Below are 15,000 nucleotides of genomic sequence, written 5' to 3'. Positions count from 1 at the left end.
CAGGGTGGTATGCTGTTTAGCTTCAGCAGTTTAGCATGAGATGGGTACAGGTTGGTGTGGCTGCTGGCTATTCCAGCTTTGCAAATAAGCAGACGTATTCAGTGTGTATCTTCCACTATTAGTCGGGCAGTTTACGGATGGCACGGTGGTGCAGGGGGCAGCACTGTCACCTCACAGCAAGAAGGTCATGGGTTCAAATCCCGGCCGGGGCCTTTCTGTGTGGGGTTTGCATATTCTCCTTGTGCCTGTGTGGGTTTCCTCCTTCAATCTGAAGGATTGGCTACTTGAGGAGGATTCAAAGTTTAATGAAGTTTTGAAATACTTAAATGCATTGCTCACGAATGGTCCTTTAAATGCAGTGCCTTATTTGGGCAGGAAATAATACTTCATATAAACACAAAGTTGCATGTTTAAGTCCAAATAATCCATAACCAACAGTTAGTATGACTCACATACACACTTAGGAACAAACAGACACAAAAACAATGCAATGTCTCCCATAAAAGCACACCACAGGTAATTACACACGTAGACAGACAGTGAGGGAGGGAAATGGAGGAGGTCACACTGAGTTCAAACTGACACAATATGAGATGATAAAAAAAACACACACACACTTTATTTCATGCAAACCTATGTGTATACTGTATTCCTGCATCAGAAATACAAATCATCACCCTGAAGAATCTCTGAAGTTAAGTTAACGGCAGTTGGCTGGGGGGGTTGTTTAACTGGAAGAGAGAGAGAGAGAGGGAGAGGGAGAGAGAGAGTTTTTGAGTTTAGTTTGGATGGAATTACAGGGAAATGCCCTGTAAAATTACTGAGACTGTGGTTAAGAGAGACACTGCCTGTTTGTAGCACACACACACACACACACACACACACACACACACACACACATTTACAGTAAATATTACTCAGTCACATACTCCACCCTCCCACACACATATATTTTTTTTAACCTCCAAATAGTAATCCAGTGTTAATGTACTGTAATGTGCAGCCAGCCATTGTGTATATACTGTTAACCTTCTCTGAAAGGGTAGTGCTATTCTCCCTCTCTCCTGGCTCTCTCTCTCTCTCTCCTCTCTCTCTCTCTCTCTGTCAGTGCAGTGTTAATGTCTCTCTCTCTCTGGGTAGTGTTACTGTCTCTCTCCCTTTCTCTGTTGCTCTCAGTGTTAACCTCTCTCTCTCTCTGTTGCTCTCTCTCTCAATGTGCTGTTAATGTCTCTCTACCTCTCCCTGTTGCTCTCTCTCAGTACAGTGTTAACATCTCTCTCTCTCTCTGTAGGTGTGGTTACAGCAGTATGGCTACCTGCCACCAGGTGATCTCCGTGTCCAGTCCATCCGCGCCCCTCACTCCATCACCTCAGCTATTTCTGCTATGCAGCGTTTCTACGGCCTGACGGTCACCGGCTCCATCAACCCCGACACTGTCGCGTAAGCTCCGCCCCCAACAGGATGCCCATACCTCAGGAACACAGTACTATACACAGTACTATAGCACCACAATAATACAGTACTATACACAGTACTATAGCACCACTATAACACAGTACTATACACAGTAGTATAGCACCACTATAATACAGTACTATAGCACCACGAGAACACAGTACTATAGCAATGCAATAATACAGTACTATAGCACCACAATACAGTACTATAGCACCACAATAATACAGTACTATAGCACCACAATAACACAGTACTATAGCACCACGATAATACAGTACTATAGCACCACAATAATGCAGTACTATAGCACCACAATAACACAGTACTATAGCACCACGATAATACAGTACTATAGCACCACAATAACACAGTACTATAGCAATGCAATAATACAGTACTACAACAAAGAAAAAATTCCAAGAAACCTCTTGAAAAAAGGGTGAACGAGAGCTAATATTTTCCGTCTGCTTTTGCGTTTTGGATGTCGTGTGATTGGTGGGTTGTGGTTGCCAGGGCGATGAAGAGGCCGCGATGCGGTGTCCCGGACAAGTTTGGGGCGGAGCTGAAGAGCAACCTGAGGAGGAAGCGCTACGCCATCCAGGGGCTGAAGTGGGACAAGACTGAGCTCACTTTCTGGTGAGTAAACTCAGAGTAATCCCACAGTAAACTAGTAATCTCAGGGTAATCTCAGAGTAATCCCACAGTAAACTAGTAATCTCAGCGCAATCTCAGAGTAATCCCACAGTAAACTAGTAATCTCAGGGTAATCTCTGAGTAAACTCAGAGTAATCTCTAGTTAGTCTCAGCGTAATCGCTGAGTAAACTCAAGAGTAATCTCAGGGTAAACAAGTAATCTCAGAGTAATCTCTGGGTAATCTCTGAGTAAACCAGGCCAATTTGTAGTCCAGTGACAGACTGCAATGGATATCGCTGGTCGCAGTGACGTTTGGCTCATACTCCGGCGACTGGAGTGTGTTTATACATTTTGCCGAGAACAACGACTATAGTCTACGTAGGGGACAATAGAAAGCTGAAGAATTTCAGTGAAGCGACACTCTGGACTATAAGTGTGAGCAGGGCGTAAAGTTGGTTCGATGTCTGAACTGTTGCAGAGTGAAAATGCTTTAATAGACAATGGACAGACTAAAACTCATGTGAGTAGACATTACAGAACTAATGAGTGTCTAATATCTCTGTCCCTCCCTCTTTCCCTCTCTCTCTGTCCCTGCCTCCCTCCTTCCCTCCCTCTCTCTCCCTCTCTCCCTCCCTCCACAGTATACAGAACTACACCCCTAAGGTCGGGGAGTACGAGACGTTCCAGGCCATCCGCCAGGCCTTTCAGGTGTGGGAGGGGGTCACACCATTGCGCTTCCGTGAGATCCCCTACCACCTGATCCGGGACAAGGTGGAGAGCTTCGCCGACATCATGCTGTTCTTCGGCGAGGGTTTCCACGGCGACAGCAGCCCCTTCGACGGCGAGGGGGGCTTCCTGGCCCACGCGTACTTCCCGGGACAGGGCATAGGGGGCGACACTCACTTCGACGCTGCCGAGCCCTGGACCGTCGGGAATACCGACCTGACCGGTGAGAGAGAGAGCGGGAGAGAGGGAGGGAGGGACAGAGGGCCAGGGAGGGAGAGAGAGAGAGAATGGGGCGAGGGAGAGAGAGAAAGAGAGGGAGGGAGAAACAGAGGGTCAGGGAGGGAGAGAGAGACAGAGACAGAGGGCCAGGGAGGGAGAGAGAGAGAGAATGGGGAGAGGGAGAGAGAGAGGGAGGGAGAAACAGAGGGTCAGGGAGGGAGAGAGAGACAGAGACAGAGGGCCAGGGAGGGAGAGAATGGGGGAGAGAGAGTAAGGGCCAGGGAAAGAGAGAGGTAGAGGGATGAACTGGTATTCATGGTTTGAGGAGGTGACAGTAAGTGGGTTAGAGGTGGAGAGAGAGGGAGAGAGAGAGGGAAAGAGTCAGGTAGAGAGGAGGGGGGATGATAAGAGCCTGTTATCTCTTTTTGAGTCACATTAGAGGAAATAGTTGAGAAACGTTGAGAAAGCAAAACTGGGAAAGGGCGAGGCAGGCTCCAACTCGTGTGCGTGTGTGCAGTAGAACAGCGTGTAACCTGAATCAGAACCTCAGGGTATGCCTTCTCTTTGAGTGCGTGTGTGTGTGCGGGAGTGCCCTTTGTTTCTGAAACCACAGGAATGAGAGTGAACTCTCATGTTCGCTCTGCCTTGGCTAGCCCATGCCCCCGCCAGTAACAGTGCGTAAACAGGAAAGTGAAAATAAAATCTCAGGTGTGTTTGTGTTCAGGGGAACACACTCTCACGCAACCCCCCGTCAGATTTCGGGGCGTGTGCTTGCATGCCCCCCCCAGATTACCTCTTCCCCCACTTCCTTAAACTTTGTGTGTTTGTTTGGACATGTGCTGACACGCACTGGTTGGAAAGTCGAGCTTAACCCAGACCACCTTTATTCCCACCGTCCTCCTCTTTTGGCTTTAACCTTCTCTCTCTTCTTCCCTCGTTTTGGCTCGAGTCACTTTAGTCTCTCCCGATTCTCCGACTGTGTCGTGAAAGGCATGGGTCCCATAGACAGAATTTGGAATTATTTTCGTAGATGAAACGCGCTGTATGATTGACCCGGCCGCGCCTCGCCCTGCGTTGCCGTAGGTAACGACGTGTTCCTGGTGGCGGTGCACGAGCTGGGCCACGCCCTGGGCCTGGAGCACTCCAACGACCCGTCGGCCATCATGGCTCCGTTCTACCAGTGGATGGACACGGAGCACTTCGTCCTGCCCGACGACGACCGGCGCGGCATCCAGCAGCTCTACGGTGAGGAGCGTTCACACAACGTTCACACAACGTTCACACAACGCCCGCGCAACGTTCACACACCGCCCACACAACGCCCGCGCAATGCACGCGCAACGCCCGCACAACGTTCACACAACGTTCGCACAACGTTCACACAACGTTCACGCAACGTTCACACAACGCCCGCGCAACGTTCACACACCGCCCACGCAACGTTCACACAACGTTCACACAACGCCCACACAACGTTCACACAACGCCCGCGCAATGCACGCGCAACGTTCACACAACGCCCGCGCAATGCACGCGCAACGCCTGCACAATGCCCCCGCAACGCCCACACGACGTTCACACAACGCACACGCAACGCCCGCTTAACGCTGCGGTAACACAGAAACGCGTAATGTTGTGGAAACACAGTAATGCTTAATGTTGTGGAAACAGTAATGTTTAACGTTGTGGAAACACAGAAACGCTTAATGTTGTGTAAACACAGAAACGCTTAATGTTGTGGAAACACAGAAAGGCTTAACGTTGTGGAAACAGTAATGCTTAACATTGTGGAAACACAGAAACGCTTAACGTTGTGGAAACACAGTAATGCTTAATGTTGTGGAAACACAGTAATGCTTAACGTTGTGGAAACACAGAAACGCTTAACGTTGTGGAAACACAGAAATGCTTAACGTTGTGGAAACAGTAATGCTTAACATTGTGGAAACACAGAAACGCTTAACGTTGTGGAAACACAGTAATGCTTAACGTTGTGGAAACACAGTAATGCTTAACGTTGTGGAAACACAGAAACGCTTAACGTTGTGGAAACACAGTAATGCTTAATGTTGTGGAAACACAGAAACGCTTAACGTTGTGGAAACACAGTAATGCTTAACATTGTGGAAACACAGAAACGCTTAACGTTGTGGAAACACAGTAATGCTTAACGTTGTGGAAACACAGAAACGCTTAACGTTGTGGAAACAGTAATGCTTAACGTTGTGGAAACACAGAAACTCTTAACGTTGTGGAAACACAGAAATGCTTAACGTTGCGGAAACACAGAAACGCTTAACGTTGTGGAAACACAGAAACGCTTAACATTGCAGAAAGCACATAAACACACTCACACACAAACACTCATACAAACTCACACATACGCACGCACACACACAGACACACACACACACGCACACACACACACATAATGGTATGATGTTTCCTGGTTGCTGGGCTCAGCTGCAGCTGCAGTGGTGGGCTCCATGGATACTGGTGTCCTGAACAATGAGGCGTAGCTAAACAGGACGGAGGAGGGCACCACACCCGCCTTTCTCCCCAGAACTGCACCTCTCTGAGCCGCTGTGTCTCACAACAAGGGCCGATTCCTGGGCCCTGCTCCACAAAGCAGCGTTCCCGAGTCAGCTGGACAACTGCACAAAGCGAAATCCCAAACAGGGCTTTTCACTTCAGTCCACGTCTCAGATTTGAGCAGGGTCCGGGTTTCACAGCAGCTATCCAGCTAACTCAGTCATCCTGCATCCCCCGGAGTCACTGGCGGCCATCTTAAGAGACTAAAGACTGATGTATACTTCCTTGCGTCAAGTGTCTTATGAAAATGACACTTTGTGGCATCAAAAATGCCGTAAATTCCGTGAATGCTGAATTTTGTTATGTCACAGACACAGTCGTACTTTGTCGCACAGCGTCGACTGGACAGCCGGATGGAACAGTGAAACTCGTTGTCGTGGATACGCGCTGTGTCTTCGAAAATGTAAACATCAGCCGTTTGGCATCTTGTTACCGTAGAGACGGCAAAACCCTCACCACAGACCGAAGTACGAAGGCAAAATGTCGTGTGACGCTTTCATTTTTGTCGCACGACGCTTGTCGAACGGCCTTGCGACGAAGCATAAATCAGACTTAAAGCAAAACACGCATTTTCTACTTCAGAACATTTAGGCGTTTGGGGTTTCACAGCAGTTATCTGCTGTAACTCAGTCATCCTGCTAACTCAGTCATTCTGCTTTGTGGAACAGGCCCCAGGAATCCTGCATACGAGGCCTGCTGTGTTACCTCTACTACTGTCACTGGCAGTCATTTTAGGAGACTAACTCCTCCCCTCTCCCCTACCGCAGGGTCAGGGTCAGGTGGCCCCCACCCACCCCCCCGCGTGACAGACACCCCCCGTCACAATCCCCGCCCCACGCACCCCCCCTACAAGCCCGAGGCCCCGCCCTATGGGCCCGACGTCTGCGAGGGCCACTTCGACACCATCGCCATCCTCAGGGGAGAGATGTTCGTCTTTAAGGTACAGTGTGTGTGTGCGTGTGTGTGTACAGGTGTGTGTGTGCGCGCGTGTGTCTGTACATGTGTGTATGTGTCTCTGTACATGTATGTATGCACGTATGTGTATGTGTCTGTATGGGTGTGCATGTGTCTCTGTATGGCTGTGTCTGTGTGTGTCTGTGTGCATGTGTCTCTGTACATGTATGTATGCATGTATGTGCATGTGTCTGTATGGGTGTGTATGTGTCCCTTACTCACTGTATGTGTGTTGCATGAGTGGTCTCTCTCTTGCGCAGTGTGTGTGTGTGTGCTGGTAGTAATTGTGTACAGTACGTGTCTCAGTTTGGTGTAAATAGTATTTCTAATGTGTATTAACTGTGTGTGTGTGTGTGTGTGTGCGCGCGTGTGTGTGTGTGCGCGTGTGGTCTCTCTCCTGCAGGATAAGTGGTTCTGGCGGGTCCGTAACAGGCGGGTTCTGGACGGGTACCCCATGCCCATCGGACATTTCTGGAGGGGACTTCCCGCTTCCATTGACGCCGCATACGAGAGGGATGATGGGAAATTTGTTTTCTTCAAGGGTAAGTCCTCACCTCCTACCTCTCAGCTTAGCTTAAGGTCTGTCTTAAAGCTAGAATTGGGTTTGTCACACGTCTGTGCGTGGGTAGTGTGTAGTGTGTGTGTGAGCGTGTCTGTGTGTGGGTAGTGTGTAGTGTGTGTGTGTTTGCGTAGTGTGTAGTGTGTGTGTGAGCATGTCTGTGTGTGTGTGGGTAGTGTGTAGTGTGTGTGTGTTTGCATAGTGTGTAGTGTGTGTGTGAGCGTGTCTGTGTGTGTGTGTGGATAGTGTGTGTGTATGAACGTGTGTGTGTGTGTGTGTGTGTGTGTGTGTGTGCACATACAGATATTAAACAGGTATTAAACACACTTGCCCTCTGTCCCTCTCCCTGTAGGAGACAGGCACTGGGTGTTCAGCGAGTCGATCTTGGAGCAGGGGTACCCCAAACCTCTGAGGGAGATGGGCAGTGGGCTCCCCAAAGACCGGCTGGATGCTGCACTGCTCTACACTCCCACGGGCATGACCTACTTCTACAGGGGAAACAAGTCAGTGTCTATATCTGTGTGTGACTCTGACTCCCGCACTCTGTGTGATACTGACTCTCTCTGCATGTGACTCTAACTCCCTGTGTGTGACTCTGTGTGCGACACTGTCTGTGACACTGACTCTCTGTGTGTGACTCTGTCTGTGATACTGACTCTCTCTGAATGTGACTCTAACTCCCTGTGTGTGACTCTGTGTGCGACACTGTCTTTGACACTGACTCTCTGTGTGTGACTCTGTGTGCGACACTGTCTTTGACACTGACTCTCTGTGTGTGACTCTGTCTGTGATACTGACTCTCTCTGAATGTGAGTCTAACTCCCTGTGTGTGACTCTGTGTGTGACACTGTCTGTGACTGACTCACTCTGCATGTGACTATGACTGTGACGCCTGCACACTGTGTGTGACTGTCTGTGACACTGACTCTCTGTGTGTGTGTGTGTGACTCTGTCTGTGACACTGACTCTGTGTGTGTGTGTGACTCTGTCTGTGACACTGACTCTCTCTGAATGTGACTCGAACTCACTGTGTGCGACACTGTCTGTGACTCTGACTCACTTTGTGTGTGACTCGACTGTGACGCCTGCACACTGTGTGACACTGACTCTGTGTGTGTGACTGTCTGTGACTCTGACTCTCTCTGTGTGTGACTGTCTGTGACACTGACTCTGTGTGTGTGACACTGAGTGACTATGACTCTGGCGCTCTGTCTGTGTGTGACGGACTGTGACTGTCTAATTCTGTGACTGTGTGGGTGACTCGGTTGCAAACGAAGATAGATTGTTCTTTACTTCCATCACCATGCTTGTGTTTGGGAGAGCTGTTTATTATGTAGTAACATTCTCTCTCTGTGTGTTCTAACACTGTTCTCGCTCTCTGTCTCTCAGATATTACAGGTTCAATGAGAACACTCGCTCTGTGGACCCAGAGTACCCCAAACCCATCAACGTGTGGCAGGGCGTGCCCGACAACCTCAAAGCCGCCTTCATGAGCAAGGACGGAGGTACTGAGCGTTTCCGCTTGTGTTCCGCACTGGTCTGCTGCTGTAGCACTGACCTTTGACCTCCAGCTGTGTGCACCAGCGCAGGGTGCTGCCTGTGGTCTCTGTGCTGCTACACATAATGAAACCTCTGATCACAAAAAAGTGACCAATGAGGTTCTCTTTGGTTGTTAAATCACTGTGGGTTTCACGATTGAATTCGATGGCCAGTAACCTTTTTTCTGCCCTCAAGCAGTTACAGTCGAGGCTAGTCCCGTTACTTCCTATGCCTCCCAGCTGGGCCCCTGCTACTCTCTCCAGTTCCTATAGACGCTCTACGGCAGGGATTATCAAATCACGGTCCCCGAGGGTCCGAGAACTGCCACTTTTCCAAACTCCCTTTACCTGGGAGTCAGGTGTGAAGACTGTCTGGCCAATCAGTAGCAGTAATTACCCGGGAGAAAAGAAAATCTGGATTTGGATTCGACAGTCAAGAGTCGATGATTGCTGGCCTATGGGGCGCCCTGTTGTTCGGTCATGTGATTTTCAGCAACCCTTTCGCTCTGTTGCAGGACACACCTACTTCTACAAGGCCAATAAGTACTGGAAGTTCAACAACCAGCAGCTGCGAGTGGAGCCTGGCTATCCCAAATCCGCGCTGCGCGACTGGATGAGCTGTCCGGAGGAGGACCCTAAGACCGGGGGAGGCGGAGGAGGGGGTGGAGACGGGGGCAGGGGCGGAGACGGGGGCAGGACTGGAGGCGGGGACGGGGGCAGGACTGGAGGGGGAGACGGGGGCAGGACTGGAGGCGGGGATGGGGGCAGGGGCGGGGACGGGGGCAGGACTGGAGGCGGAGACGGGGGCAGGGGCGGGGACGGGGGCAGGGACGAGGACAGGAAGAAGGTGGAGGAGACGGAGGTGATCATCATCGAGGTGGAGGAGGGGGGTGCGGCAGGGGGCGTGGCCGGGGCAGCGGTGGCGGTGCCAATCATGCTGCTGGTGTGCGTGATCGCCGCCCTGGGGGCCGTCCTGTTCTTCCGCCGCTATGGCACCCCGCGACGCCTCCTCTACTGCCAGAGATCCCTGCTGGACAAAGTGTAGAGAGAGAGAGAGAGAGAGGGAGAGAGGGAGAGAGAGGGAAAGAGAGGGAGAGGGAGGGAGAGAAGAGGAGAGAGAGAGGAGAAGAGGAGAGAGGGGAGGGGGAAAGAGAGAGAGGACAGAGGGGAGGGGGAGGAGAGAGGGGGAAGGGAGAGAGAGGAAGGGGGGAGAGAGAGGGCAAAAATGAGAGCGAGGGCAAGGGGAAAGGGGTACAACAAGAGGACAAAGAGAGAGTGAAAGAAGCGGGAAGAATCGGGTACTGTGCACGCTTGACTTTCTCTCTCTCTCCGTCTTAAGACCAAAGCAAACCCACCTGCACGGTACAGAACAGTGTGATATATGTGAAATATGCAGACGAATCCAAAACACTGCAGATTTTCTGTAATTCCTACCCTATACGCTACAATAAATGAACGAAATTGCATATCTGTAAGTGGCATTGATTTATCATTTTTGAACATATATATTGTATATTTTTTACACACATCAGAAAGTACATTCCGGTTCTAAAACGTTGCCTTATTTTTTAAAACGTTGGTTTTTCACAGAGTGAGATGGAGAGAGTGAGAGACTCTCATTTCATTTTGCACTCCCCTTCTCTCTCTCCCTCCTCTCTTTTCCATCCCTCTCTTTTTGTCCTCGCTCTCCCCCTGCCCAGTTGACGATACCAGCTGAATTGCTGATTCTTTAGCATTTTTAAATGCTTTTTTTTTTTTGCTGAGAAGTAGGCTTTTTTTGGAATGTTTTTTTTTTTCTTTGAAATTCCAAGTCAGTGTTCTAGAACTCCACTGCTTTCAATTACCAGCATTAGAATGTTCGGTGAAGAACATTCTAATCTCACATTTGTGATGTCACTTCTTAAAGGCTCAACGCATCCGTGCAACTCTTTCAGCTGATCCAAGGTCAGTCTTATTCAGCTTCAGCATCCTTACTTCAGCCAACAGGGGAAAGACCAAAACTGTTTGCTGGTCAGTCTGCTGGGGGGCCTCCTGAACAGGGTGTGGGGGCTCTGAGTGGTGATAGGTGAGAGTGAGTGTGGCAGCTGGCAGGGTGTAAAAATAACAGCACACAGAAGGGAACAGTGCACGTGTGGCCGGAGGGCACGGATCTCAAACTCCCATCCTGGGGGGGGGGGGGCGCTGTGTCTGCACCCACACACCTATGTCCAATCCAAGACATAATCTGGCTAACATTGGCTGCTGACTGAAAGGAAACCATAAAAATCTGTAGATACTGTGGCCCTCCAGGACTGGAGTTAAACGTGCAGGCATTGTGGCCCTGCAGGAGTGGAGTTAAACCTGCAGACACTGTGGCCCTCCAGGACTGGAGTTAAACTTGCAGGCACTGCGGCCCTCCAGGACTGGAGTTAAACCTGCAGACACTGCGGCCCTCCAGGACTGGAGTTAAACGTGCAGGCATTGTGGCCCTCCAGGACTGGAGTTAAACGTGCAGGCATTGTGGCCCTGCAGGAGTGGAGTTAAACCTGCAGACACTGTGGCCCTCCAGGACTGGAGTTAAACTTGCAGGCACTGCGGCCCTCCAGGACTGGAGTTAAACCTGCAGACACTGCGGCCCTCCAGGACTGGAGTTAAACGTGCAGGCATTGCGGCCCTCCAGGACTGGAGTTAAGCTTGCAGGCACTGCGGCCCTCCAGGACTGGAGTTAAGCTTGCAGGCACTGCGGCCCTCCAGGACTGGAGTTAAACCTGCAGACACTGCGGCCCTCCAGGACTGGAGTTAAACCTGCAGACACTGCGGCCCTCTGGGATTTGGAGTTTGGGGAACCCCACATTATGCACTTGTACTCATGCTCGCACACAGTCTTTCTCAAACAACAAAAATAAAAGCGGAACCCAGAATTTAAGCCACAGTCCTCTTCAGCTGCAACCGTCACAGAGAGAGAGAGAGGGAGTGAGGGAAAGACAGAGAGAGGGAGAGAGGGAGGGAGGGAGAGACAGAGAGAGGGAGGAAGTCACTTTTTCTGATTTTCTGATTTCCCCCCCCTAGACCCCCCCCCCCCCCCCTACTTTGAGTGGAGTTCTTGATCAGTTTTTTATTTTTATTTTAAGTAGTTATTCTACCTTGCTAGTGTCTTCCATCTTACCGTGTTTGTGTTTTGCCAGTCATTGTTTTTATGATTATTGTTATTATTATTATTGTGGTCGTTTTTCTCTGAATCCATGTGATTTACACTGTCATTACGTGACCTGCGGGACAGGAACCAACATGACCGCTGGGGGCAGGGCCAGGGGTGGGGCGGGGCCAGGGGCGGGGCTTCAAGCAGGGCAGGGTGGAGGAGCAGGAGGGCTACTTGAAACCTTGTATTTTTCCAGCTCTTGATATATGATATTATATGAATGATGTTTTTTTTGTTGTTGTTGTTGTTGTGTTGTTGTTTACTGTACTCATTATGAAATTGGGAATAATTAAGTAATAACAATGATGATAATAATAATTGTTATATTAATGATGATGCTGTTTAAATATGGGAATGACATCTTGCCTGCTTTTTGTTACACATTTTTATACTTATAAAAAAATAGAAATAAAATATTTTTAAAAATTGTAACATGTCTTCCTCTGTGGTTTATGCCTAAGGTGGCTGGCTATCAAGAAAATATACACACTATTATTTGCAGATGCACACACACACACACACAAACACACACACACACACACACTCACAAACCAAATGTGGTCCCTGGTAGGTGTGTGGCATGTGGCATTCCGGACCTGGTCAGGGTAATGGTGATTTTTGGAAATCCTCAGCGTTGCAGGGGTTTTAGCGAACACCCATTCAGCCACAGATACTCAACCAGGACCCTCTGTCACAAAGCAGGATTACTGAGCTAGCTGGACAACTGCACTGAATAAAACCCACAAAGCAGGATTACTGAGCTAGCTGGATAACTGCACTGAGTAAAACCCACAAAACAGGATTAGCGAGTTAGCTGGATAACTGCACTGAGTAAAACCCACAAAGCAGGATTACTGAGTTAGCTAGATAACTGTTCAAAGTAAAACCCACAAAGCAGGATTACCGAGTTAGCTGGATAACTGTTCAAAGTAAAACCCACAAAGCAGGATTACTGAGTTAGCTGGATAACTGTTCAAAGTAAAACCCACAAAGCAGGATTACTGAGTTAGCTTGATAACTGTTCAAAGTAAAACCCACAAAGCAGGATTACTGAGTTAGCTGGATAACTGCACAAAGTAAAATTTGGAACAGCTGTTTTTTTCACTTGATTCCATGTTCAAGACTTTGGGCCGGGTCTGGGTTTTACTTGCTTTGGGGAGCAGGCCGCTGATGGACCCTGCGCTGTGTGTGTGTGGTAATCCACACCTGTGGAGAGCTGGATATCAGGGACAAAGGGAACAGGGAGGGAGGAAAACAGTGTGTGGGGCGGACGTTTGGACGGAGAAATGGAATCATGAGACTCATGACAGGGGAGCGGGGGGGGGGGGGGGGACCACATTTGGAAGCCAGAAGGCCAGCCGAATTCCGTCAACAACATCTGGAATTCCTAAAGTATCTGCATGAACAGTGTGTGTCTGCGTGTGCAAGTCTGTGTGTGTGCGCGATTGTGTGTACCCGCACAACGATATGCGTTGGGTGTGTGTGTGTGTGCGTGCCTTGCGTGTAGGTGTTTGTGTGTAATTGGGCGTATGTGTGCACTCGCATACATGCGTGTGCTTGCACTGGGAGTTTAAGTCTCTCCCTTTTGTCATCTGCGAGTGTTTTGTGTTGTGCTGTGTTACCAAGATTGAACCTCTCAGCTGACTTTCTGAAAAAACAACTTCAGCACTCTTCAGACCTCCACCCTCTCTCCCCTCTGCCTTTTGTAATGAGAGCTCTTGTTTCCTCGCGGCAAAATGACTCATTTAACCAAAAACACTCCTAAGCTCACCACAAACCGCTCTTCTCCACTCTTCCAATCCTTCTCCCTGTTCTCTCCCTCTCTCCGTCTCGCTGTCCCTCCCTCCCCCTCTCCCTCCTCTCCCCTCTCCCCACTTAACCTAGTTTCTGACCGTATATTCCTGTCCACGTAGCATTTCTGCAGAGCTGAGCTTTACCGCCCTGTGATGTGGTGGAAAAACTGTCCCTCTGGCTGCGTTTCAATCTCCTCTCTCTCTCTCTGCCTATGTCCATATGGCTGATTTCTGCGCAATCCGTTCAGATAATAAATCTCACCTTTATACACACCACTAAATACCAACAACTTATCTGCATGGTGAAGAATCTCAGCTTCATTTGAAGGACATCAACAGGTCCACTCTGTAGCATAGATGAAGGTAGGATGGGCTTACCAAAGGTTGGGGGGGGGGGGGCTCTGGCATCTGGATGCCTAATCATCCCCTACGTCTGTCTGGCTCCACAATTCCCAACATTCCCTGCCCACACCAATTCCACAGGGCATCGCAAGGAAAAGGGAATCGAGTTCTCCGTTCACCTGCCCTGTCAGCAAATTGACGGTCAGTATTTAATCATGCACCTCCAAACGCTAATACAAAGCTCCTTAAATCTGCAATCTCAATTTTTTTACCATTCCCAACCACCCTTCTTGGTTTCTTTTTTGGCTTGCTTTATTGGAATTAAATTAGTGTCGAAGAATAAGCAAAAACAAACAGAAGCAGCCCCAGTAAGCAGCCCACATAAAAACAATAGAAAAAATTCCATCGTCCTTCTTGATGTAATTATCTCTGCCCCCCCCCAAACACACACAAACACACATACACACACACACACACACATAAACACACACACTGACACACAAACACACACAAACACAGACAAACACAGACAAACACACACACACACACACACACAAACACACTCAAACACAGACACACACATACACACACGAACACACACAAACACACACAAACACGAACACACACACTAACACACACACATACACACACACATACACACACGAACACACACAAACACACACGAACACACACGAACACACACACACACACAAACACACTCAAACACACACACACACACTAACACACACACATACACACACAAACACGAACACACACGAACACACACACACACACACACACACACACATTCGCTCACTGTCGCTGTTGGGGTCTTCCTGGTACTTTTAAAAAGTCATGTGAGAATGTGAAAAACAAAAACAGCCCGTCTGCGGGATTCTGCCAGAACATTCTCTGGCACAGACAGAAAGGAAAATCACTGATGCTCTGAAATGGGATAATTACTGACACACGTTAACTGTATAATTACTGACACACTTAAACTGTAT

At 49.1% G+C, this 15,000-nt stretch overlaps 1 protein-coding gene across 1 annotated transcript in view; it reads left to right on the top strand.

The window, feature by feature from the left end:
* mmp14b (matrix metallopeptidase 14b (membrane-inserted)) overlaps window positions 1-9,753 on the top strand; it is a 20,525-nt gene extending 10,772 nt beyond the window's left edge. Inside the window, exons 2-10 of the mRNA XM_061253448.1 lie at window positions 1,292-1,440; window positions 1,972-2,094; window positions 2,734-3,041; window positions 4,121-4,282; window positions 6,397-6,569; window positions 6,987-7,125; window positions 7,495-7,645; window positions 8,532-8,647; window positions 9,196-9,753. Of these exons, the coding sequence (XP_061109432.1) occupies window positions 1,292-1,440; window positions 1,972-2,094; window positions 2,734-3,041; window positions 4,121-4,282; window positions 6,397-6,569; window positions 6,987-7,125; window positions 7,495-7,645; window positions 8,532-8,647; window positions 9,196-9,725 (1,851 nt within the window). The 3' untranslated portion in view covers window positions 9,726-9,753. The remainder of the gene's footprint in view (window positions 1-1,291; window positions 1,441-1,971; window positions 2,095-2,733; window positions 3,042-4,120; window positions 4,283-6,396; window positions 6,570-6,986; window positions 7,126-7,494; window positions 7,646-8,531; window positions 8,648-9,195) is intronic.
* The last annotated feature ends 5,247 nt before the right edge of the window (window positions 9,754-15,000 follow it).

The sequence above is a fragment of the Conger conger genome, chromosome 9, assembly GCF_963514075.1.
Source record: "Conger conger chromosome 9, fConCon1.1, whole genome shotgun sequence".
NCBI lineage: Eukaryota > Metazoa > Chordata > Actinopteri > Anguilliformes > Congridae > Conger > Conger conger.
Note: the sequence above shows the minus strand (reverse complement) of the source record. Positions and strands in the feature narration are given on the sequence as shown.